The sequence below is a fragment of the Anopheles funestus genome, chromosome 3RL, assembly GCF_943734845.2.
Source record: "Anopheles funestus chromosome 3RL, idAnoFuneDA-416_04, whole genome shotgun sequence".
Classification (NCBI taxonomy): Eukaryota; Metazoa; Arthropoda; class Insecta; order Diptera; family Culicidae; genus Anopheles; species Anopheles funestus.
The window spans coordinates 45,282,516-45,300,616 of NC_064599.1; the positions used below are offsets into that span (position 1 = coordinate 45,282,516).

General features: G+C 41.2%; 2 protein-coding genes across 2 annotated transcripts in view; both read right to left on the reverse strand.

The window, feature by feature from the left end:
* LOC125769450 (ankyrin repeat and LEM domain-containing protein 1-like) overlaps nt 1-18,101 on the reverse strand; it is a 361,429-nt gene that overhangs the window by 330,813 nt on the left and 12,515 nt on the right.
* On the reverse strand, nt 977-2,476 carry LOC125769449 (tigger transposable element-derived protein 1-like). Its single transcript, XM_049438183.1, has 2 exons — nt 1,430-2,476; nt 977-1,009 (listed from the first exon to the last, which is right to left on the reverse strand). The coding sequence occupies exons 1-2, from the start codon at nt 2,459-2,461 to the stop codon at nt 977-979; spliced, it is 1,065 nt and encodes a 354-aa protein (XP_049294140.1). The 5' UTR covers nt 2,462-2,476.

Genomic DNA, 18,101 nt, shown 5'->3' on the forward strand with positions numbered 1-18,101 from the left:
TTAAAGTTATGGCCGTAAACAAAACAAACAATCTAACCACTTCCGCAAGTCCTTTGAATCTAGATAATAATTCATCATTCATTTTGCAGAAGACGTTTTTAGTTTCTCCAGAAAACTATTTCTCACAAGTTAAATTAAGCTTGGGCGTATCGATTGATTCATTTGTCAATCGTGTTTTCCTACGCTGATTTCTTTACGGTAATAAGTCATCAATACCCATTTTTTAGCATATACGTTTAGGCGCTGCTCTGGGATTTGTCGTATACGACGAACGACAAGAACAAACGTATGGCAATGTATGAAGGTGCTCTGTAAAATTCTGTAAAACATGAACATACAACTGTCGTCATACAAATCATTTTGTTCTTTCTGTAATTCTTCCCCCAGAAATTGTTGCAGCAGAAATTAACTGGACCTAAGTTCTCCAATGTGCATCATTTTTGACATAATTTTAATTATGTCAAACAGTCTATGGCGAACAGTCTAACAAGTTTAGGCAATGTTCATTCAATGTGTTTATAGAAAAAAAAAAACAAATTCATTTGTATGACGACAGATGTTTTACATGATCATGTTCTACAGGATTTTACAGAGCACCTTCACACAGCGCTATATATTTGTTCTTGTCTTTCGTTGTATACGACAAATCCCAAAGCAGCGCCTAAGGATTTTCCAATACAAATTTGCCTGGTGATTGTATTAAGAAAACTTATTATTTTGGCGCCCCTTAGACCTGGCGCCCTTGGCGGTGGCCAACCCCGCCAACCCCACGCTACGGAGCTGTGTAAGATACAACATACGTTCGTTATTTGAGTTGCTTTTACTGGAGTGTAGTGCAACTGTCAAGCACCTAACAAACATCTAAATCTATTTTTGAGCAATCCAATGGTGCGCTCTACTATTTCCCTACCTAAAGAATGGTTTTTATTAAATGCAGCATCTGCTGTGTTTGGAGCAGGATTACGTTTGGGGGTTATCAACCACGGTTTTGATGGGTATCCAGCATCACCTGATAACATTTAAAAGATTGTTCACATAAAAGATTATTTACAGGATAATTTAATGTACAGGTATTCCCCGATATACGCTATCAATGCGGACCGGAAGCAATCGCGTATCTCGAATATTAGCGTATATCGAATTCTTGGATACTTGTCGTTTATACTTCAATGTTTCAGAATCGAACCAATACATCCATATAAACAACAAATAATAACAATGTATCGTTGAGATCATTTATTCAACACGTATAGGAACAAAATAAACATTTCAATTCATGAATTAGACAATGAAAATAATAAGAAATACATGAAACATTAACCTAATCTATGTTTACAAAACTATCCAAAGTAAGTTGCTTGCTAGCACTTTTTTTTTGTCGATGAATTTCTTTATATATAGCCATCCCTTTGCGGATGTTTAGACTTACACTATTGAACCTTTCTTCGTCTTCGTCCATTTCTTCTATTGCCGATAAAGCTTTTTCCATGTAACTAAAAGCTAATTCTAATTTTTTAGCAGTGAAATTTTTTTTACTGCTGCATGGCACATCCTCACTATTATCATCGCCTTCACAATTTTCCAGTGCCTCTAATGTACTTTCCTGTATTAGCTTCTCATTACTTAGCGTTTCTCCTGCATTCACTATCAGCTGTCTCATTTCGTCAATATTTACTTCTATTTCCAGCCTGTTGGCTAATTCTACACATTCCTCGACTGAATTATGAATTTGATTGTCAATGCAATCGGAGTGTATAAAATAATCCGGGATTATTTTCTTCCAGCAACCATTCATTGTTTCCTGTTTCACTTCTTTCCATGCCTCCGAAATATTTTGTATGGCATTAAATATGTTAAATTTTTTCCAGAATTCTATCAGTGTTATTTCGGGAACATTTTCTATGGTCTCTATTGCTTGTTTAAATACGCGCCTCAAATAGTACGATTTAAGTGTTGCTATGATTCCTTGGTCCATTGGTTGTAGCAAACATGTGGTTCGTGGAGGCAGAAATATGACTTCAATGTTAGGATGCAAATCGTTCAATTCCGTAGGATGCCCATGAACGTTATCAAGCAATAACAAAGCTTTAAAAGGAATATCCTTTTTAGCACAATATTGTTGGACCTCAGGAATAAAGCTTACATGAAACCATTCAACAAAAATGGAGCGTGTTGCCCAAGCTTTAGAGTTCCATTTCCATACAACTGGTAGCTTTTTTGCATCTATGTTTTTAAATGCTCGTGGTTTGCGGCAACGGTAAACGGCAAGGGGTTTTAATTTAAGATCTCCAGCCAAATTTCCTCCTACCATAATGGTTATCCTATCCTTTGCTGGTTTGTATCCAGGCATTGCTTCCATTTGCTTGGTAATATAGCTACGAGATGGCATTTTCTTCCAGAAAAAAGCAGTTTCGTCAACATTAAAGATTTGTTCTGCAATATAACCTTTTTCTAGAACCATGTTTGTAAAGTAATCGGGGAAGCTGTTAGCAGCATCTTGATTAGCACTTGATAATTCACCGTGAATTTTTACATTGTGCAATTTTGCGCGTTTCTTAAATCGACAAAACGGATTACAGGCTGCGTGTGCTAAAGAGAGACAAGAATCGCCTTTTTCGCTTATATCGCCGTTATAGGTCAGATTATTATAAGCGCGCTTACAAATACGCATTTTTTGCCTACCGAATTTATAACAGAGCTCGCTATCGTAGGTACGTTGGTAGACTTCAACTTCAATTTCACTCCAACCCCCGCTCCTTCTGGCATTTCGTCAATGAACGCCGTGGAAGCAGCTCCCTGCCTTCTTACATGACCCTGAACTCATCGTCTGCTGATACAACTCCACAGATTTGTTCACTATTCGCTCGCCATTTCTCGAGCATTTTCGCTGACACTATTACTGATTCCGATTGTTTCATCCCTGGACTGGCCAATATGCCTAAACATACTTTAAATATTGACTCTATCAGCGTTAGTGTTCCGCAAGTCGTTAGTGCCCTGACAAAACTCAAACCCTCCTTCTCCCCTGGCCCTGATGGGATACCGGCCTCTATATTAAAAAACTGCAGTTCAGCCTTAGCTGCTCCTTTAGCTTACTTGTTCAACCTTTCGCTATCCTCCGGTGTCTTTCCAGACACTTGGAAAACTGCATGGCTATGTCCGGTCTTTAAAAAGGGCAATCGCTCATGTGTTAGCAATTACAGGGGCATTGCAAAACTGTGTGCGAGCTCGAAAGTATTTGAATCTGTAGTTTTTGAATACATGTCCTTTTCATGCAAATCGTGGATTAGTGCCAACCAACACGGCTTTATGCCAGGACGATCAACTACCACTAATTTACTGCAGTTTGTGTCATCTACGATAGACCGTATGGATCAGGGACTCCAGGTCGACGCAGTGTACACGGATTTTTCTGCGGCATTTGACCGAGTACAGCACTACCTATTATTGGCTAAACTTGAAAAACTGGGGTTTTCAATGAAGTGGATACAATGGCTCAAAACTTATCTAGTAGGTCGCCGTTACATTGTCAAGATTTGCGATTCTACGTCCTCGGCTATTGCGAGCACGTCGGGGGTCCCCCAAGGTAGTGTCCTTAGTCCTTTCCTCTTCCTTTTGTTTGTCAATGATGTCACTTATATTCTTCCTCCTTCTGGACATCTACTCTATGCGGATGATATTAAAATCTATGCATCGATAAATGACCAGAAGGACTGTTCGTCCCTTCAATCTTACATAGATGTATTCTCCTACTGGTGTTCCGTCAATTTCCTAGAGTTATGTCCCAGTAAATGTTCTATTATCTCCTTCTCTCGTGCTCGTCATCCTATTATTTATAACTATCACCTAAATTCAACTCCGCTATGTCGTGTCCACGAAATCCGCGACTTGGGAGTGACCCTCGACCATAAATTAACTTTTACCGCTCATCTCGATGCCATTGTATCGAAAGCCTTCAAAGTGCTGGGCCTTATCCGTAGGCTTACAATCGACATAAAAGATCCGGCATGCCTTAAGGCACTTTTCTGTTGCCTTGTCCGTGGTCCCTTGGAATACGCTTGCGTTGTCTGGAGTCCTGCGTCTGTTGTTTGGACTACAAAAATCGAACGGGCGCAAAAGTATTTCACGAGGATGGTTTTTCGCCGACTCCTGGATACCAACCAAACGCAGATGCCTCCATACGAATCACGATGCCAAATTCTTGGCCTGAAATCGTTGGAGACTCGACGGGATCATGCCCAGGCATTTCTCATAGGCGGGCTGCTTCTAGGCGCCACTGATGTGCCATACCTTCTTTCTCGCATCCCTCTCTATGTCCCTTCCCGCGCTCTTCGCTCACGTCCATTCCTCTCGGACTCTTCCAGACGTACTACGTATGGCTCAAATGATCCGTTTCTTGTCTCTCTTCGGCACTTCAACATCCTGTACCATCTGTTCGATTTCAACTCCTCCTTGGCCTCCTTCCGTTCCCGCATATCACAACCTTCCTATCCTCCGTCTTCTCCACTTCCCCAAAATAGTTAGCTATAGTTTTGCTTTTAGTTTTAGTTTAAGTTTAGTTTTTAAGTCAATTTTTTGTTAAACCTTTATGGCGGACAATTCAAATAATCAAATAAACAAAATAAACAAAACCATCCAGCACTCGCTTTGAACGAACATTCCGTCGTAGGCTGCCCTGTTTCTGCTGCATGTTTTGCTAAATCATCGAACAATGATTTTACTTTCGATTGGATAGTATTCAAACTTAGTGGGATTCTTTTGCTGGTCAAATCGTCAATCCATATTGTTAATAGCTTCTCCATTTCTTCAATCATTCCATTCCGTTTCCGTGTTCCCGTTGTATTTGCTGAATGAAGAACTTTGTCTTTAGCTTTGATGATGGTTCTCACGGTTGATTGGGGTCGTTTAATTTGCCGCGCTATCGTTGCAAAACTTTGTCCTTCTGTATGCATGCGGATCATCGCTAATTTGTCCGCATTCGTTATAGCACATCTCGCTCGTTTTTTGTTAATAGTCGAAGCCATTTTAATGATGTTTTAGCGTGTAAAGTTATTGCTACTGCTAAATTGGAACACGTTACGACAGGCTTTGAAGAAAAATTCTTTGAATTTGCTTCTTTGCATGTTCAAGTTGTGCCTGGTTATTCAGTTTTGACCAGCATATTGAACACTTCATGATTTGCAAACTCATATTAATAGTATGACAAACGTTGTCAGAAAGAATTCAACCTGTTGCAATAAACGAAGTTAAATGTCAGTTTCGAAAAAATCGCGTATAGCGAAATCGCGTATATCGAGTATGGCGTATACCGGGGAATACCAGTATTACCTAGTAGCTTTAATATAGTTTCTCCACTTCGATACTTGCTTTCGAAAAAAGCATCAACTCCGGGTACATTCCAAATATGTGAATTGTGATTGACTCCCTTGGCTCGTGTAATAACCCTTTCGGTAAAAATGCTGGTCGTAATCGTCCGCCGGGGCAATAATTTTAATGTGTGTACCATCAACACACATCACAACACCAGGGATGCCACTTTTGGAGAAAAAGTATCGTCGCGCATCTTTTTGCTCATTTGCTTCCATCACTAAAGAGACTCATATGTTCCCAAGGGTTTCTTCCATTACATTCAAGCATTTTGCAAAGGCCACGGAGAAAGTAGACTGAGCAATAGCTATGTTGAAGTCATTCCCAGTTCCATTTTGATAGCTGCCTTCAGCGAGAAATCGCAGAGTAGCAGCCAACATTTCTTTTGGCGTAAGCCCTTTTCCCTTAACCGGTGAAAACTTTGGCTCGATCTCAGAAAGAATGTCGAGGAAAATTTGCTTCGACACACGAAAATTTTTCTTAAATCTAAAAATAACAACCACGAAATGAAACATGTTTAATACGATTTGCACAAGTGATGGGCTTGTGTTACTCACGCTTGGCTTGTAAGCTAGTAGCTGTAAGGGGTCGAAAACACTTCGAAGGAGTCGGCGTTGTTTTGCCAGATCTTCCGTTGCTTCTTCTTCACTGCTACTATCGTCACTTACGTAGTAGGAGAAAATCATTTTTAATGTTTAAATTTTTGATTTAAACCACAATCTTTTTTCAAGCTAACCGTAACTGGTGGAGGTAACGGAATTGTTTAGGTTTTTTGTTTTGATTTTGAACAGTTTGACACATCGATGGTTCCCAGCGGTCAAGCTTTCATGCGTTTCACCTCGTTTCATCCCCTTCCAACCCTCGTTGGCCAATCTTTTGCATGTCAACACAAGCTATCTCTGTTTTTTCGTTCGTCAAGCATGTTCTTGTCTCGCTCTTTTCACACTTTGCCGAAGTTCGACGTGCTCCGCGTTGTGTATTTACACACCGAGCTCATGGAATATCTTTGTGTGTGTAGAAAACCATTTTGACAGCACCTCCATTCTTCGGCCATCAAATTTTGTTTTGCTTTTCAAGTGCAAGGTTTGGTTAGTTCATTGCATAGAACAGGGAGATAAAATGGCTATAAAAGGGTAAAAATGGGTTCGAATCAAAAGAGCACGCGTTTTTCAAGTGACTGGATAGTTTAGTTAGGGATATGGTGTGAAAAAATACATGGAAATAGGAAACGTGCCTCCGGAACAAAGTGGTGCTGAAACTGTTTCATGGCTGCTGAGAGTCTGGTAAGGCGTTTAATGCAGCGAATTATATCAATTACATGCAATTTACATTACGCTTTTACAATTTCAGGTACATCCGAAAAAAATTATTGGCACGGACCGCAGGAAACCAAACAGCAAACACAGTGTACAAAGTACCATGCAGAAAGGACACAAAACTTATTGAAATAATTGCTAATTTCAACTATTTTCTGTTTACAGACCAACACATTTGCCCACATTTTCCAGCAAGTGAAGTGTAAGTGAGAAATTTGTGAATAAAAAATAGAATAATTAAACAAAAAAACATTTCATGTTTTGTCCTTTTTAATTGATGACAACTTTCCACTATGCATAGCCAATAATGCACCCATACCTACGCGGCTACCGCGCTACACACTAACACATGCGCAAAAAAGCTCTTCGGAGGGGCTTCAGCCGGGCTTCAGATTGACGTCCTGAAGCCCGTCTGAAGCCCGCTTTGATTCTGTTTTAACGAAAGAAAAAATTTGACGAATCTTGTGTTTAACAAGAATGGTTTCATGATCCAAATCTAAATTCCGTTTGTCTTGGCTCACTTGTCTTGTCAAAATTCCGTTTGTGTATAAAGATTTATACTAATATGTTATTATGTCTAACATTTCAGGCGTACCTGGAAGGCGAATCACCGGCCCCATCCACATCAGCCATGCTGCCGGGGCGAATTCCTCAGCCGAAGCGGAAGCGAACGCAAACGAATCGTTCCGACCAAACTGTGAAGAGCTTGGGAGCCATGAAACGTCTGACGGACACTACTCCTCGTTCAATGACAAAGGACAGAGCTCTGGGCAACTTTGTAGAGGCGCGAGTTGCTGCCTACGAACAGAGCAATCCAGCGTTCTGTGACCGGCTTATAGAAGCAGTAACAGCTACATTGAACGAGGAAGTATCTAAATTCAACGCCCCTGGCTCCTGCGACCACGACTATTTTTGATCGTTAACAGAACCACGTATGAGAAGATGCAGTGACTCCAGTGTAATCTCCAGATAATCCAGTTGTTGTAAACAAACGGTGTTTACACCGACCGCTGCTGTCACTGTCGGACATTATGTCGAACTTCGTATTTACGAAGTTGTCGGAAGAAAGCTTCGCGATCGGGAGAACTGAGTACCGCGGTGAGAGAAAGACCAGGACGAGAAAAATGTAGATAAAAGGGCAAAACAACGCGTGAGCGGATTATGACCGCTAGAAAACAGAACCAATAAAACAAACTAATTTTTGATTCGCTCCAGTAAAATAGCGTGCCTAATTAATTCTAGACTTTTTTTTTGCGTTTTCTACACCAGTGTTATCTGGTTAATTCACTCTACGCATCTTACCGTATCGATCCATCTTACAGCCGTTGCCACCAAATTTTAGTCCTAAGTCACGAATTTTTGACAGTGCTCATCAAATTTTGTCTGTAAAGCATCAATTTTTGACAGAGCGCATCAATTTTTGACCATAAGGCATTAATTTTTGCCAGTGCGCATCAATTTTTGACTCTAACGCATCAATTTTTGACTCAAAGTCACATATTTTTTTCCTTATACATCTATTTTTGCACGAAATAAAAACAAGAGCAATTCACTGCCTTACCGGAGAATTAAGAACTGTTGATTTGTAACAGTTAAATTGTTGTAATAGTTAAAATTTAAGAAAAACATATCTAAAAATTAAATACATTTCTGTTCTATTTTTCTCGTTCAATCATCCCAACTAGCAATATCAACATACCTTCTCGTTCTGTCTTATGAACAATCAAACCTGCCAAAGCGAGAAAGCATGTTGGTTTGGCTGGTTGGGATACATGTACCATCTTAGACACTTGTTTTCAAGCTTCCAACATGCTAACTATAAACCATATAACGAAGCAGCCGTATACAGTAGGCGCTTATGAAAAAAACTTATGAAAACAAACTTATGAAAAAAATACATTTCTATAATTCGATAGTTGGGAACGCGTAGAAAATAACAACCAAGAATTGTGATTAACTGAAATTACGTTATTAAAGTTAAATGGATATACATAACTGCATAACTACGTAGTATTGCAGAGTACTGCATACAATTGAATAGCAAGTACTGTACTAATCATTTGTCATCGGACAATTTGACAAAACGTCTTAAACGTAAAATTGTAGTCTCAACATACCGCATCACGGGATAGAAACAGCAAACAACTTGACAAACTATCGGATTTTCTTCAAATTTCAGAGTTTTAATATTTGTAATTAGTAAGTTTATCAATGACCTTTAAAATTTGGCTTCAAAACACATGAATGTATACTTTCTTCCAGCATAAATTCGCATCGGACACAACCGCAACGGAAAAGGATAAACATGACAGTTTCCTTATTTTAATTTGCCGTATAGCACAAATCAAAGAATGGGAAGAACAAACAATTTAACAACAGATGCAGACAGAGAACGTGTGTGCTGTTTGCACAACAGTGGAAAGCATCCCAAAGAAATTGCCGAAATTTTAAGCATTAAGCGTACTACAGTACTAGCAATTATAAAAAAATATCGAGAAACGGGAAATGTCGCGAAAGAAAAACGAGGAAATCCGACAAGTTCTAAAGTGAGTGAAGAGGCACAGGAACGTATTAGGCAATGGTTAGATGAGGATTGCTGCTTATCGTTGAAGGCCATGAAAATCAAACTTGAAAATGAATGTAACCTAATAGTAAGCACTTACACTATACAGCGATCCATCAAAAATTTTAATTTTAATTTAAACGCACCTCAAAAATACCCGAAAGACGTAACTGCAGCTCTACGATTAGCGTAAGGAAGTTATACGCACTGGAGTTTATGGCGAATCTAGCAACGATGCCTGAAAGTAACATATTTTTTATTGATGAAGTAGGGTTTAATGTATCGATGCGATCTGGATACGGCAGGGCTTTGGTAGGACGACGAGCAGTTCAACGCGTACCTTATTTGAGATCGAGAAATATTTCAATTTGTTGTGCGATAAACAAACATGAAATCGTTAGTTACTCATCTCAACCTTTCCCATTCAATACGGATTCTTTCGTATCGTTTTTGGAGGAACTCTTTGCCACTTTAGCTGGCAAAAATATCACATCTGGTGTATTAGTGATGGATAATGTAAGGTTTCATCGCTCAGTTAGAGTTAAAGAACTAATTAAAGCTAAAGTAGGGTTCAAAATACTATTTATTCCTCCTTATTCTCCATTTTTGAACCCAATAGAGAACATGTTTAGCAAGTGGAAGAACATCGTAAAAAGAGGAAATCCCGAAAATGAGGAAATGTTAAATTCCATAATAGAAAACGGTAGTACGATGATTACCAGAACTGATTGTGAAAATTATTTTAGAAATTTATTGAATTATTTACCGCGCTGCCAAAATGAAGAAGTTATTGAAGATTAGTATTAGGTTGAACTGAATTGAATTCGACTGAACTGAATTGAAACGTAAAACGCATGTGTTATTTAATCTGTAAGTTACATGAATTTCCTATTATTCTATTAGTTACATGAAAAACAGAATTATTATGCCTTACTATAATTATTCCTTACATATGCCTCTATTTTTGACATGAAATAAAAACAACTGTTGATTTATGACAGTGAAATTGCGTTAAAATTTATGAAAAAATTATCTTAAAAATAAACAATTTTCTGAACTGTTTTTCTCGTTCAATCGGACATGTATTCATCATGACTCTTGTTTTCAAGCTTTCAACACGCTAACTATAAACCAAATAATGAAGCAAACTGGTTGTCATGTGACAAAATTTGGCGACTTAAGGCAGTGTGACCAGATTGTTTTCCTCGATATCGGTAGGAAAGCAAAAAATGTATCGGTAGTTGTCGGTATGATCCTAATTCTGTTCGCCTCATGTTCTTTTCAGCTAATACGTGTGAGCGGAGGGGGGGGGGGGGTGTTCGCAGGGTAAATGGAAATGTTGAACTGTTGTGAATTTTGTCGTTCTCAGCGTTACAAAAAGAGCCAAACCTCGGGAGAAACATTCAGTGTTTCATTGTCTGTAGACAATTTATTCATGACGTTAATGACTTCTTCACCCATATTAAGAAAAATCTGTGATTTTCGGTAGGAATCTTGAAAAATCGGTAGTTTCAGAGTGCTTGTCTGTGAATCGGTAGGCTAATCAAAAATCGGTAGGAATACAGATAAATCGGTAGTTCTGGTCACACTGACATAAGGGCCGATTACATTATGTACTTTTGCTTGGTTTTTACCATGGTAGAATGCAAAGTGGGTATAGATATCAGGTGGGCTTATCCCTAACGATGTGACAGCTGCGCTGTAGAAAAATGAATTAAAATTTGACGTTTATGGGTTCGATTTTTTGTCAATGTATGTGAGCGAATCCTTTGGGATGTGCTATGTGTGTGAGTGAAAATATATGTATCACAATCGAACCCACAACCTTCTAATTGGTTTTCAATATGTCTACCGCGTCAAAGCTATAAGCCCACCTAGTCTCTTTACCCACTTTGGTAGAATGTGTCAAAATAACTTCAAACTGCACTATTTGACAGAAAACACCATGGCTCATGTGTAATCGCAATCATGGAACAAAGTTGGTTTTTTCTATGCTCCTGTCAAATCGAAATTTAAAATGACGGGTTGTTACATATTGTGGAAAACCGGCGGACACTGTGACTTTAATCCACGCTCGCACACGTCTACCATCAAAAAAGCAAAAGCCATAGATTCGTTTTTTCTCTTTATTTTGAACGCTAAAACGGAGCCAAGCGCAAGGATAAAATTTATCAGTGTTCTCTTCTCCGCTTCTCGTATTCCACTAAACGCCATCTGTACTTGTTCCAGTCTCGTTGACAGTGGGCCTTCCTGACAGTTCGCCAACTGTCACCACTTACTGGTGATGGCCGCACACATTACACTCCCCCCCGAGTGCGGAGCAGCTGGCCTGCTGCGTACGAGCGCTAACGCGGACATCCAGTACTGCCAACTTGACCGCTGGCCTTTCGTATATACCCAGAGCGGTCTGCACGGTTGCTTTACGGACTTGGCCATCCTTCGATCTAGTGACTGCGATGACTCTTCCTTTCGGCCATGAGTTACGAGCTTCGTTGGGGTCCACAATCACAACGATATCGTCCACGCTGATTGGTTTGACGGGGCTGAACCATTTGGTCCTACGTGTGATCGTGGGAAGGTAGGCTGTCATCCAGTGTCGCCAGAAGATATTTGCCATAGTTTGTGATAGCTCCCATCCTCTTCTAACTGCTGCTGCACCATCGTCCAGGATAGACAATGGCTTGAGTCCGTTCGATGATCCAAGCAGAAAATGGTTTGGAGTCAGCACTGCTGCAGAATCGTCATCTATGGGAATATGCGTTAATGGCCTAGAATTGATAGTATTTTCGATCTCAGCTAAGGCATTCCGTAGAACTTCTTCCGTAGGAAGCCTTGGCAGACGTTTTCCAGCTAGATTCTCCTTCACCGATCTTACCAAACGCTCCCAAGCACCTCCCATATGTGGGGATGCGGGAGGAATGAACTTCCATGCTGTTCTAGGGGACACGATTTCTTCCACCAGTTTGTTGTTATCGACATTTTTTAGGGCCTCTACCAGTTCTCTAGAAGCTCCACGAAAGTTTGTTCCGTTGTCACTATGTATCTCATGCGGAACTCCTCGTCTGGCCATGAAACACCGCAAGGCCATAATGCATGAACTCGTCGTAAGTGAATTCACTAATTCCAGATGAACTGCGCGGGTCGTGAGACAGGTTAAGATGACACCCCATCTCTTCTCACTTCGACGACCAACTGATACCATCATGGGGCCAAAATAGTCAACACCTACGTATGAAAATGGCCGGTTGAAAGCTGCTAAACGTGCATCAGGCAGATCGCCCATCATGGGTGGAGTCGGCTGGCATGCTTCATTTTTGCACCGTTGGCAGTTTCCACGCATCTTTCTGTAGAATTTTCTTAGGCCCGGTACGTAGTACTCCAATCTTATTTTGTTGATTGCTGTTTCGTGGTTTCGATGAAGCAAACCGTGGTGAATGTGTTGAACAATGAGCTGAGTTAGATAGTGTTGCGAGGAAAGTATGACTACATGCTTAACATGCAAATCAGTGAGCCTTTGAGCGTCTATTCTTCCACGCGCTTTCATAACTCCGTTCTCGTCTAGATATGGTGTAAGTCGATGAAGACCACTGGAAGTTTTGATCTGTTGATGTTTCTCTAACTGTGCGTAATCGTCCGGAAAGTCTTCGGTTTGAGCCATTTTGTAGAGCCAGTTTTGTGCATGGAGCAATTCGTCTTTTTCGAGCGGGGGCACCTTTCCTTTTCCTATGTTGGGGTCTATGATACCTTCAACTAGTTCTTTTATATGGACTTTGACGTTTCGCGGCTTATTTGCTGCATGTTTTCCATACAAACCGCTCAGCAAAATAAGCCTGCGTATTTAAGATTAGAAAATTTTTCTAATGTTAGTTTCGATCAGCTGCTCGACAAATGTCAAAACAAGGCATTTTTCTAGCAGGTCTGAAACAGGTTAGGCCATGTTTGATTCGGGTGAATGTTGATTGAAATTGGATTGAAAACAACAATGAAATTACATGAGTTTAATTATGTTCAGCTTTTTATGAAAAATAATACATATTTTTACTTGTGCTATGCCTTTATTTCGAACTACATTTCGACGCTGTAATTCCTGTTTCGTCAAAACGCGGTTCTACAAAACTGCAGCCTAATGTAATTCTTTATGTCAAAATGCTAGGTCCTTGAGGAATCCTTGCATGATGATATTACCTGTCAACAATTTCCCGCTCGATTCTGCTCGATGTTTTGACAGATCCGGGCTAAAAATTTTAGCTTTCTAACTTAAGGTATCATAGACCCCGTTGTTAGTGGAGATATTATTATCTTTCCGCCCACCATTTTTGAAGCATTTTATTCCTCTGAAGACAAATGCCATCGTACGATAGAGTTTCGTCCATTTAGAGAAGTTTTTTATCTCTATAACTGGGGTCAACATTCGGAAATGTAGTATAGCGTGTGGACGAAGCTCTTCTGTCGTAGTTTCCTTTCTGAACTGCATTTTAGGCCAACCTGCTTTTGGCTTATAAAGAAATGATGCACCTCGGAACCAACGGCTTGTTGTGGATACATCCGGCAATCGTTCCCATTTCGTGCCGTCGTCGGCTACGTTATCTTTCGTCGGAACCCATCGCCATTCTGATACATTGGAGTTCTCCAGGATTTCTCCAATACGGCAAGCAACATACGGTGAGTAACGTCGATGGTCTGATTGAATCCAACAGAGAAGGTCGCGTGAATCTGTCCAGAAGTATCGTTCCGTAACCTTGATCGATAGTGAAGCTGTGACGTTGTTCGCTAGTCGGACGCCTAGAACACCTGCTTGCAATTCAGCTCTCGGTATCGATAAGTATTTCAACGGTGCAACACGAGTCTTCGCACTGACCAAAGAACATTCTATTTTTCCCTGTTCGTCGAACCGAAGATACACCGCTGCAGCAAATCCGTTTTCACTCGCATCTACAAAGGTATGCAATTGAACGATATTATCTGAACTTACTGAAGTTAGCATCCTGTAGCATCGTGGTATCTGTACTTTCTCAAGTGACGGTAATACTTTAAGCCAGGTCTGCCATTTGTTTAAAGTTGATCCATCGATTTTATCGTCCCAGCCAATATTTGTACGCCATATATCCTGAATAAGTACTTTTAGGTACATCAGTACATGCGATATGAGTCCTAGCGGATCATACACCATCATTAGCATGCGTAAAGCTTCTCTTTTCGTTGGAGCTCGATAACCATTCAACAGTTCTTGGTCGTATCGCGGTGACAGTTTATAGGTAAAAGTGTCTGATTGGGTACACCAATACATCCCGAGTACCTTTTCTGTCGGAAGCGGGAGGCCAATGTTCAGGCTTTTTTCTGTGGTTTTATTACCGTTCAGTTCATCAAGGACGGCCTTTGAATTGGACAACCAATTTCTGATCTCAAATCCACCTTCGCTGTGAACGTACTTTACCTCTTTAGCTAGTTTTATCGCCTCTTCCTCGCTTTCGACACTGATTAACATGTCATCGACATAGTGTTGCTCTAGTATAACCTTCGTGGCATCAGGGTATTGATTCTCGAAGCGCCTAGCATTCAGATTTTTGATAAACTGTGCCGTGCTGGGGGAGCAAGCTGCTCCGAAGGTCATGACACACATGACGTATTCAGTGGGCGCTCCCGATGATATATCTGGCTTCCACAGGGATCGCTGACAGTGCTGATCTTCTTTGCTGATACGAACCTGGTGAAACATCTCGCGGATGTCACCAGTTATGCCGATGCGATTCTGCCGAAATTTCATTAGTATCGATGGAAGAGACGAAAGCTGATCTGGACCCTTCAATAGGACTGAGTTCAGGGATATTCCATGGGCCTTAGCGGCTGCATCCCAAACAATTCTAAACTTTCCAGGTTTATTAGGGTTGCTAACGGGAAACATGGGTAAATACCAGACACGCTTATGATTTTCATTCATCTCCGCTGGCGTTAGCTTTCGTATATATTGCTTATCCATGTACTCCTGAATTTTAGTTTGCATCGTTATAGCGAGTTCTTTATCGGTCGTCATTTTGCGCTCCAAGCATTTCCATCTATTAATAGCCATTACTTTACTCTCAGGCAGTCGCACATTGTCATATTTCCATAGAAGACCGCATTCATATCGTTTGCCAATCAATCGAGATTGCTGTGAAAGTATTTGTAGCGATCGCTCATCATCTTTGGATAAGAGTGCCGGAGAAGATTTATCTATTCCCATACTGTCCAGGGCAAAATACTCTTTCATTGCACTGTGCAAAGTGTCATCGCAATTGCATTCGCATTTCCTGACTTGAAGAGAGTAATTATGAGTCGAAGAACTAGCTCCTCGCTCGTTGCCACAGTAACCATAAACAGTCCACCCTAGTCGTGTTTTGCTAGCAACCGGTTGGTTTCTTCCTCCTTCGCGACTCTTCTTTACTGTGCTCAATCTTGCGTTATCCAAGCCTATCAAAATGCGTGGTTTGGCATCACAGTACGATTCGACTGGTGTATGGGCAAGGTAAGGATACTTCTTGATTAAACTATTCATATTTAACGTTTGCTTTGGAAGATCCAGCCCCTTCACTGTATGAATAGCATGGAGGGAGTGTATTTCATTACCTTTTCCAGATAGTTTAATGCTTACGGTTTTGGAGGCTTCTTCGTGATGACGCATGTGGTTTGCCCATTTTAGACATAATGATTTGTGAGGACCTTCTAGCTGCAGTTCATCCGCTAATGACTCATCCATCAGGGTGATCTCGGATCCGTCGTCCATAAAAGCATAAGTGTCTACTGATACGTTTCGTCCATACACTCGGACGGGAATCATCCTGAAAAGAATATTATTTTCATTATTATGATGAACACTGCATTGACGTTCTGGTGTTTCTTGGATCTGCGGCTTCGACCGGTGTAAAAGTGAGTGGTGTTTAAAGGTGCAACCTTCCACCCCGCATGGCGTTAGTCTTTTGCAGAAACCTTTGTGCTGACGCAGACATTTCCGACAGAGCTGCTTTTCCTTCACCACCGCCCATCTGCCTTCACCACTCAACTCAGCAAAGCGCGCGCATCGGTCAACGGATGCGCATGACCCTTTGCAAACCACACATATATTAGACGCCTTAGCTGCTGTTGATGCTTGAGGTGCTTGTTCAGCATGGGTGTTCACAAATGACCCTTTTAGACCCTTTCGATCGTTGCTAGGACGCACAATATTGGCCGATGATGGTGTAATGGTGGAGGCCGCCTTCGCTATATTTCCTATCCAACTACTGAATGTCTGCAACGATACCTCGTCCTTTTCCAACGAGAATTCCGCCCATCGAAGTCGTAGCGTAGGCGGGAGTTTATTAGTTATCTTGTGGAGTAACGTTTCGTTGTACTGGTAACCTTTTAGATTACATACTTCCACCGTGGCACAGTAATTTCTCACCTTTACTGCTAGGTCCACAACTTCTTCAAATTTTCCTTCTGGGATGCTTGGAAGAGAAAAAAATTTATTGGCGAGCTCGTGAATAATTCGTACAGGTTGTCCGAATACCAGTCGTAAGGTGTCGATTATCATTGGAACATTTTCTGGATGCATAAGAAGACATTCGACTGTTTCTCGAGCTTTTCCTTCCAGACATTTGTTCAACCGGGTCAAATTTTCGTCATTATTGTATCCACACATTTCAGTAGTTCGGTTGAAATTGGAAATGAACGATGCCCATGCCGTTTGACTTCCTTCGAATTTTGGTAGATCAGAGAGCTTTGACTGTCGTGCTGTCAATTGCGCTTTTGTCGGTTTGCGTGATGTAGAGGGCGTTGCTAGCAGCTCTCCTTTCCGTTGAGCTGCAGCCACTGCTTCTTCTTCTACAGCTGTTGTTCCAGCGTTGATCACCCAGTTTTCTATCCTTTTCTGCTGGTACATACTGCTACCACTACTGGACGCTGTTTCAGAACCTGCGGCTATGAGTTCGTTTCGCCGTTTAACTAAAGCCAATTTCCTTTCGATGAGCTCTTCTTCTTCCTTGATCTGCTGTAGCAACAATTTTCTATTGCTACTAGCTCGCGTGGTCTGCGAACCTTCTTCGTGTTTAGAAGCTGGCTTATCTTTTGGCACCATTGTCTCGGACGTTAGCACAGAATCCATTGTTGTGTCGAACAACACCGGTGATCCGGACGAAACTCGCTTTTCATCTTCTTTTCGCTTGCTCTCACTACGCGTAACACGCCGTGTGCTTCCTCGAATACTCCTTTCACTCATTTTTACTCGCGATTGTATTCTTGATCCGTACTGAGAGATAAGCTCCTTTGATCACACGTGCAGTTTTGTCAACGTCGTTTGTTAAACATTCACAGAACTCAAAAATGTCTTTCAGAACACGCAGTTATAGTTATTGCTCACAAATGTTCTTATCTGTTGCTTCACGCCTTAGAAGACCGTCTGTTGAGCTTCACCAAACCAGCGTCCTCTCTATTTCAAGATCTAACATGAATCATCCTGTTCCCGCAAGCCTTGTCCTTCCGTGAACGATCACACGTCGCCGCTGTTCAACCGTTGCGCTCACGAACACTCTTTTCCCGCTACTTTCCTTCGCTGGTGTGTGTGTACCGGGAATCCGTTCTCTTACTTCCCGCTTAAAGAACGTTTTCAAACGCTATCCTTGTGTGTTTTACGTGCTTCACCAGGAATAGTCCTGACCGTTGCCTCTCGCCTTGGATACAGTGTACTTTTCCTCGAATCTCGCTCGCGTTCTTTTGGTCGGGAGTCTGTCGCCGAGTTGCGCGAGCCCACACACACACAAATTCACGTTCTCGATTCTCGCACGCACGGTTTTACGATTGTCCGTGGTTTCACGCTTGTGGACAATAGCTTGCACTGAACT